Raw genomic sequence first — 10,000 nt, forward strand, 5'->3', positions numbered from 1 at the left:
TTACATTACATTATATTACTTACATTATACATTACTATGACATGACATTACATTACTATTATTCATTACATTATTACATAATCATACATTACATTACATTAATTCATACATTACATTACTTACTTACATACATCATTACATTACAATTACATTCCATACATTATCATTCATTCATCTCATTACATTACATTCATTCCATATTACATTACATTACATTATAGTACATTACATTCATTAAGTACATTATATTACATTACATTACATTACATTACTACATTACATTACATTACATTACATTATATTACATTATACATTACATTACATTACATTACACATTACATTACATTATCATTACATTACATTACATTCATTACATTACATATACATTACATTACATTACATTACATTACATTACATTACATTACATTACATTACATTACATTACATTCATTATACATTACATTATTACATTACATTACATTACATTACATTACTTAATAATTACATTACATTACATTACATTATAGTACATATACATTCATTATTATCAATTACATTTATTACATTAACATTAATTACATAATTACATATTACATTTACATACATTACATTAACATTACATTACATTACATTACATTATACATTACATATTACATTACATTACATTACATTACATTACATTACATTACATTACATAATACATACTTACATTACATACATTACATTACATACATTACATTATACATTACATACATTACATTACATAATTACATACATTATAGTATACATTACATTATTCATTACAATTACATTACATACATTACATTATAGTAAACATATACATTAATTACATTACATTACAATTACATACATTACATTACATTACATTACATTACATTACATTACATTACATTATAGTACATTACATTACATTATAGTACATTACATTACAATACATTATAGTACATTACAATACATTATAGTACATTACATTACATTACATTTATATTACATTACATTACATTACATTTTACATTATAGTACATTACATTACAATTACATTTACATTACATTACATTACATTAATTATTAGTACATTACATTACATTACATTACATTACATTATATTACATTACATTACATTACATTACATTATAGTACATTACATTACAATACATTATAGTACATTACATTACATTACATTATAGTACATTACATTACATTATATTACATTACATTACATTACATTACATTATCTTTACATTACATTACATTACATTACATTATAGTACATTACATTACATCACATTACAATACATTACATTACATTACATCACATTACATTATAGTACATTACATTACATTACATGACATTACATTACATTACATTACATTACATCACATTACATTACATTATAGTACATTACATTACATTACATTATAGTACATTACATTACATTATATTACATTACATTACATTATATTACATTACATTACATTATATTACATTACATTACATTATAGTACATTACATTACATTATATTACATTACACTACATTACATTACATTACATTACAATACATTATATTATTTACATTACATTATCTTACATTACATCACATATCATTACATTACACATTTTGAAGTCAGAGGACCCCACCTAGGATGACAATGGTCGTGAAGGAAGGAATGTTCAAGAAAATGAGGTTATACGTTTGTGTGATATTTGTCATGGTCAAATGAGTGCTTAAGAGCTAACTGGACTACTTTCATAAAATAATGATGTGACAAATAAGGCCCCCAAAATTTACTTGTTACTTTTTAAAATAAAGAACAAATGACAAATTGATTTAAGATGATGAGATATAGAAAGATGAAATTTAATGAGATGAATGTTCTTATAAATAAATAATGATCACAGAGTAACAAATGATAAGATGACAATATTACGTAACTTCTGGATCTTGAGGATAACGTAGTGTAGACTCGTGAGGTCTTACTTCCAGGCAGAGGACACGTTTTGAGACATCCGGATACGACACTCCTGTCAGTGGCGGCAAAAGTAAACGGTGAATTTCCGGCTTCTTGATATTAGAATCAAATACTGGAGTTTTGATCAAGTCCCAAAAGCCAGATAAAAATCTTTAAATATATATTTGATATGAGGAGTGGAGTGGTCTGGCCGTCAGGGCATAGGTTATCGGGAGAGGTGAGTGAGGAAAATTAAATCAATCAGCTTTTATAACAAGTGGCTACGTGACAGAAGGTAGAACCAAAAGTATTCACTAATTTGAAATTAATTCAAAGAGAAGGCTATTAAAGGAAATATAATCTAATATTAGAAGGTAAAGTTTTTAAAGCCTACCGAAATATAACTGGAGTGAGATGAAACTCCATTCTTACTAAAATAAAACTTTAACAAAATAAATATGAATCATCGTTAATCTGACAATATTAAACCTTGCTGAATAGATTTGTTTATACGTTAGTGTGATATTATAAATTGCTGAATAGATTAGTTTATACGTTGGTGTGATATTATACGTTGTTTAATATATTCAAATAATGTTGCGGTTTGTCTTAAATGGAACAAAAATAATAATTTGTACACATTTTATTGTTTCAGGTGCGTTCATTCATTCAATCCACGATCTCGCATATGTAAGCCATCGACTCAACACGGTTTCATGACGGAATGGTTTGGGTCAAAGTGCGCACATTTTGCAGGTCTGATAACCGCACGCAATTATGGGCTTGCATTAACATTGTTGTAATGGACAATATTTAGGTTTGAGAGTATTTCTATTACAACGATGGCCCCATAATGATTTGGGGCATCGGACCTGCAAATATGTGCACTTAAGTTTGGATGCTAAACACGGAATTTGTTGTAATTTTTTTTAGGCCGAGGTAAAGGTAAAAGGGTTAACAGTGAAAGGTTAAAGTGTTAAACGGTAAAGGTTAAAAGTTTTACTGAAGTCAGTTCTGTCTTACTCTGAGAAAAACGCTCGTATTAAGAATTTTGGCCAGAAAACTCGTCCTTCACATATCCATCGATTGCGAGTTTTTGGCGAGAGATAAAAGAGAAAGAAGTGCTAAAGTGACGAAGACTAAAAAGTGATATTTCTGGTCATCTTATTTTAAAATCACATTTTGTCATATAGGTCATCCCGACATATTCCTGTCTTGAGACGGGAGTTTATATATGACAATTTATTGTTTTGATTATCGTAGAAGACTGACTTATTGTTTTGATTATCGTAGAAGACTGACTTATTGTTTTGTTTATTGTAGAAGAATGACCTATTGTTTTGTTTATTGTAGAAGACTGACTTATTGTTTTGTTTATTGTAGAAGACTGACTTATTGTTTAGTTTATCGTAGAAGACTGACTTATTGTTTTGTTTATTGTAGAAGAATGACTCATTGTTTTGTTTATTGTAGAAGAATGACTCATTGTTTTGTTTATTGTAGAAGACTGACTTATTGTTTAGTTTATCGTAGAAGACTGACTTATTGTTTTGTTTATTGTAGAAGAATTACTCATTGTTTTGTTTATTGTAGAAGACTGACTTATTGTTTAGTTTATCGTAGAAGACTGACTTATTGTTTTGTTTATTGTAGAAGAATTACTCATTGTTTTGTTTATTGTAGAAGACTGACTTATTGTTTTGTTTATCGTAGAAGACTGACTTATTGTTTTGTTTATTGTAGAAGACTGACTTATTGTTTTGTTTATTGTAGAAGACTGACTTATTGTTTTGTTTATTGTAGAAGACTGACTTATTGTTTTGTTTATTGTAGAAGAATGACTTATTGTTTTGTTTATTGTAGAAAACTGACTTGCGTCAAAATGAATTCAAGCAATTTTCCCATCGACATTTTTGCCAGCCAGGACAAACAACTTGTCAGCGATGAAGATTTCCGATTTTCTGAAAAGTTGACCCAACCCACCATTTTGTTTTTGGCTTTCCTAGGCGTCTTCACCAACGCCATCAACATCCGGGTGTTCTTGGAGCAAGGAGTTAAAAATAGTAACACAAACATGGGTCTTTTCTCACTCGCTGTGTTCGATTTCCTTTATTGCTTTTTAATGATACCACCATTTTCTTGCCACATATTCAACTACATAGACAGTGTGTCAGGTTTCCTTATATGCCGGACACACGCAAACTACACAGTTTTTCTGGCCATGGTGTGTGGCTACTGCAGCAATTGGACTACCGTGTATATTTCCTTGGAGCGAACTCTTTGCGTAGTGATACCTCTAAAGGTTAAACTATTTCTACGTCCAAAGGTCACGGCCATCGTCATCATCACTATTTTTATCTTCTTTGCCATCATTCAAATGCTCTACACCACATCCACCACAATTGTTTGGAAGTTTAGCCAAAAACTCAACCAAACAATTTCCTATTTCGTTGAACTCCCATTCGCCAAGAACTACATCACGATTTACAGCACCGTTGCAAACACTTGTCTCAACTCTTTGGCGATTTTCATCGTGGCAATCAACACGGCCATTATGATTTATAAACTCAACCAATTTAAAAAATGGCGAAATGAAAACAGAAATACGGCTAGCAATGTTGATGTAAGCCCGGACTCTGATGGAAACCAAGAGTCAAAATCATCCAATCAGAACAGAGCCATGTCATCCAAAGACGCAGAACTGGTGAAATCCGTGACAACGGTGACGTGTATATTTCTGGTGTGTCTGTCTATGAGTCACATCCCAGCCACGGCCATTCTCGTGTTGCCAGGCGTGTCTCTTTCAGGAATCAACAGCAATTTAATGTACCTGGCATACTCCATTCGTATTGGCTTCAGTCTGGTCAATGCGTCTTCAAACTTTTTCTTCTACATCCGGGTTTCCACTCGATACAAGGAAGCTTTTAATGCCGTCTTTCGAAAACCTTCTCAAGGACAGAAATGAATTTTCTGTCAGATGTACACGATGACTAAAGTTATAGCCGAAACGTTTAACAAGAAATAAAGTGAATAGAAAAGTACCAGAAGACAATAGAGAATAAAAAACTTGGCGACGATGAGGATAAAAATAGGGTCCTGGGCTCGAACCCCCATCGCCACAAAGATTTTATTCTCTATTGTCTTCTGGCACTTTTCTACTCCCTTCATTTCTTCTTCTCATCAACATCAATTCCTGATCCATCCACTTTTCGGTGCCTAAACGGCTATGTGGTCTTGTGCTATGACACTCGCTTTCGGATCGGAAGGTCCTGGGTTCGAGCCTCGAGCTCGGCGCATAGTTGAGTCCTTGGAAAAGGCTCTTTACTGAAATTCTCTCACCGTACTCAGGTGTAAAATGAGTACCTGGCCGTTAACAGCGTTGTCTTTGTCCGAAAAATTGTATTATCGCCTAACAGGCGTCATGTCCCGTCCTACATGTTAAATGTTGCTGTTGACCAGGGACCCCTTGTAAAGCGCTTTGAGCACATTTAGTGGATAATGCGCTATATAAAGCTCAATTTAAAAAAAACGTTTATGGGTAGTTGATGGGCAAGTACTCAAGGCGGCTATGGGTCTACGCCTCACGGTAAAATCGCTTCATCAGTGGGGACTTTCCACCTGTCCAACATGTACCCGTTGTGGTAACGAGCCCAAAATCGCAGACCATCTAGTTGAACGGTGTGTTGTGACGAAGCTTCCGGGTGGGTTTGCGACGGTGCACGAGTGCGGTAAAGAATTTGCTGATTGGGTCAATCACCATAACATAAAAGTGTGAGCACCATTAGAAGCTGTTGCTGATTGGGTCGATCGTCATAACATAAAAGTGTGAGCATCATTAGAAGCTGTTGCTGATTGGGTCAATCGTCATAACATAGAAGTGTGAGCACCATCAGAAGCTGTTTCCTTACGGAAATCGGTTGATTCAAGGGCAAAATAAGTTTTATTTTAAATGTTCGTGTCAAACAATAAAACCACTGAAATGTTTATTCGACTATCTAGTATTAATAAAATCTACGACAACTGACGTACTTTCCAAAAGTGTATACAATGATTGTTGATTGAAAAACCCGAGACTCATACAAACAGATACGTCATATCTTTAAAAAGGCATCGATGTAGCTTGACAGTGTCATAGCACAAGACCACATAGCGTTTAGGCACCGACAAGTGGATGGATCAGGAATTGATGTTGATAAGAAGAAGAAATGAAGGGAGTAGAAAAGCGGAGGATCTCTCAATTTCTCACAACAAACACACCAACCATACCAACACACCAACCATACCAACACACAAAACAAAGTGTAACCTAAAACGTTTATATAATGATTCACCCATTTGTGTCCCATCGTCTCAACGCGGTATTATTTCGGGAGGCACCAGATGCCAACACGTCATTTTGAAGTCAATTTTATGACAAGACATGTCACATTTTGTGCGTGACAGTTTTAGAAATGAATTCTTTTCCCTAAATCAACCATAAAAACGTGACCCATGCATCGTAGTTTGACTCTAAATTCAATATTTCTTGCATCTCAACAACCATGCGAATATAAGACCGTTTAGCGGCGGAGGGTCACATTTTAGTGAGAACTAATCATCCAAGAGATGGTCTAAAAACAATTGCAAATAAATTACACGTGTTGTCACCTTTGTCTGCCCACTCAGTTTGTTATGAAATAAAATAGAGTCTGACTGAGAGGAAAGGTCAAACTGAGGTCAACACGAACCTGAACAGCCTGACATTCAGACTGATTAGGATTCAAACCCTGGACTCTTCCACGCTAGCCACAACTCTTTACCAAAAATCTTTTTTTCTAACCAAGTATTCATTCCGAGCCATAAGGCTCCTGGAGCCACCAGGGCTTATCCCGGTTTCCAAAAGCGTTTAACCCTCTCCTTACCACCTACTTTTTAACCCTCTCCTTACCACATACTTTTTAACCCTCTCCTTACCACCTACTTTTTAACCCTCTCCTTACCACCTACCTTTTAACCCTCTCCTTACCACATACCTTTTAACCCTCTCCTTACCACATACTTTTTAACCCTCTCACTACCACCTACTTTTTAACCCTCTTCTTACAACCTACAGCAAAATCGTCACATCTGTTAAGACACAATATACAATTTTTCTTATTCAGATTTATTTTGTACATCACACACTTTGAAGAATGATCTTTGTTTGATTAATAAGAACATTACGTTGTTTTATAGAGAACTTGTTTGAGCCTAAAAAAATCAATTTTTCTGCTGGGTATGCCTGCCATTTTGGGGAAAATACTGAAAATGATCGGTAAGGAGAGAGTTAACAGGCAATTATAATTGATTGTATATGATGGCACAAACTACATTCCACGATGTCTAACAAACCTAGCTACTCAATCACTGTGGACACGAGGGGGGGGGGGAATCGGAAAAACAAAACAAAACAAGGACTTCACTTCAAATAGATCCACGTTCCTTTGTGTCAATTACTTCCCCTACTACTTGTGTGTTTCCTGGTAAACGAGTTGCTTGTGATCCATAATATTATGGTGCCCTGATACTGTCAAGAGAGTGTTATTAATTAATTTATTTATTTATTTATTTACTTATTCATTTATTTTTTCATTTATTTATTTATTTTTTTTTCATTTAGTTATTCATTCATTTATTTATTTATTTATTTATTCATTTATTTATTTATTTATTCATTCATTTATTTATTTATTAATTAATTTATTTATATTTTCATTTATTTATTCATTTATTTACTCACGTATTTATGTATTTACTTATCTATTTATCTATCATATTTTGTTTCCTTTGGTTAATTATTGATCCCACCTGTTTTGATTTGAAAACTGAAAATTCTATGTTTATGTCGACATTGCCTATAAATAAACGTGTGAAAATAAAGCTATCATCACAACCCCCTTCCCCACAGTTATTACCAAGAGATAGAACAATTAAAAATAAAATTCCCTTTAGGGGAAATTCGTCCTTAGGGTCTATCCCAAGGGAAGACTGGAATAACCCAGGCGTCAGCCGCAGACAGCCCCGCAAAGTGAGCTAGGGCGAGGTGACTTGCTCAAGGTCACACAACGAGGTTGGTAGTCTAACTCGGTACCTTTGGTTACGAAGCAATGATTGTACCGCTGAGACACGCTGTCCCCTAAAGTCAAGGCCATGCGACTCTGGCAAAGAAAAGATCCTTTTTTAAAGCCGCCAAGAGATTCCCACAGTCGGTACATGATCTCTTTAAACAAGAAGTCTTTATAAAACACGTTCATGCACAAACACACACAGACACACATATACAAACACACACATACTCATACATACACAGAGATTGTGTTCGACGACCCATTTTCCCAGATTCCTTAGCGACAAAAGATCACAGTCAGGACCTGAGCAAGAGCAAATAGTCACCGTCTAGAATATTGACGGAAAGAAATGGACGATAGAGATAAAAAAGATGATGACATGAGAGCACCAGGACTGGAACATCCAACCTCCCACACGCCATGCTAGACTGTATTCCACACACAGGCCGGTTGACGTTTTGAAGATGATAAGCGAAACGTCGGCCGATCGTGGAGTGTAATATCGCCTTTAGTTTATCGACATCAGACGTTTGTGGAGTGTAATATTACCTTTTGTTTATCAACATCCGACGATCGTGGAGTGTAATATTACCTTTAGTTTATCAACATCAGTTGATCGTGGAGTGTAATATTACCTTTAGTATATCAACGTTAGACGATCGTGGAGTGTAATATTACCTTTAGTTTATCAACATCAGTTGATCGTGGAGTGTAATATTACCTTTAGTTTTTCAACGTCAGACGATCGTGGAATGTAATATTACCTTTAGTATATCGACATCAGACGCTCGTGGAGTGTAATATTACCTTTAGTTTATCAACATCAGACGATCGTGGAGTGTAATATTACCTTTAGTTTTTCAACGTCAGACGATCGTGGAATGTAATATTACCTTTAGTATATCGACATCAGACGCTCGTGGAGTGTAATATTACCTTTAGTTTATCCAATCTTTACAGAGGACTGTCTGTCTACCAAATCACGTGACACTGTCCCAGGTTGGAGTTTTTGGCAAGATATGGGTTATTTTAATGGACCGAAAATTAAAGGACGATTTTTCAAGTCAAAACTTTTTAATTGTGACACCCCCCCACCTCCCTCGTTCTCCACACGGATTTATGTCGGGGTGAATTGAACCCAGAAAATTGAATTTGGCATTGGAAATAAAATGATGAGAAACATGAACGTTGAGATTTTGGCAAAGAAAGAATTTGTATTTATTCTCCACAATATCAAAGACAAAAATTAGGGAAAAGTTTCAAATGTGTGGGGATAGAAGGGACAAAATTGACGTCAATCTCTCAGATCTTTCTAACTAAATTCTATCAATCAGGTTATGAACGTTCAAAGTTACACATGGTTTTGTGTGTTGGGCCTTTTATCCGGCTGGCGGATGTTGTGAGCGATTTGGGTAAATGCATGGCATCAATAGAATTCAATTTCCAGCCATCATAATACCCCTTCGCGACGATGGGTGAAAAATATCTCGTTTTCTTTCAGACAACGGTATGGGGGTCAGAGGTCAGGCTAATATTATACACTTTTCTTTTTTAAGTTTGGTTCTGTTGGCCTCAATAAATAAAATAACATCAAGACCCTCTACTTTTCCTTATTGGCGGTCGTGATAACGAAATCATATCAAAGATCTGGTTGTGTGGTGGACTCACTATCAACATCCAGATAACCGAATCTGTGATATGCTATTGTTCTCTATGTCCGTCTATGCCAGCTGTAATAATGGTGACGATGACGTAGTGATTCCTTGGATAAAGATGACTGTTTGGATTGATTGGAAGTAACTGGGTCACCATCCCGTATTTCTGTGGACCCCGCGGATAAACCTGGTCATGATGATGATGATGCTCATAATATTATCTATATTAACAGCAATAATAATAATAATAATAATAATAATAATAATAATAATAATAATAATAATAA

The 10,000-nt window shown here is 34.4% G+C and overlaps 1 protein-coding gene across 2 annotated transcripts in view; it reads left to right on the forward strand.

Annotated features, from left to right (window-relative positions):
- The window catches only part of LOC144957182 (uncharacterized), a 12,967-nt gene extending 6,349 nt beyond the window's left edge, over nt 1-6,618 (forward strand). Inside the window, exons 2-3 of one of the 2 annotated variants that reach the window (XM_078888223.1) lie at nt 2,628-2,662; nt 3,836-6,618. In XM_078888223.1, coding sequence (XP_078744349.1) covers nt 2,628-2,662; nt 3,836-4,937 — 1,137 coding nt within the window. In that variant the 3' untranslated portion in view covers nt 4,938-6,618. The remainder of the gene's footprint in view (nt 1-2,627; nt 2,663-3,835) is intronic. The other variant, XM_078888224.1, reaches the window with a different exon arrangement.
- Nucleotides 6,619-10,000: the final 3,382 nt, after the last annotated feature.

This window comes from Berghia stephanieae, chromosome 11, assembly GCF_034508935.2.
Source record: "Berghia stephanieae isolate SIO BIC M18660-M18661 chromosome 11, UCSD_Bste_1.3, whole genome shotgun sequence".
NCBI lineage: Eukaryota > Metazoa > Mollusca > Gastropoda > Nudibranchia > Aeolidiidae > Berghia > Berghia stephanieae.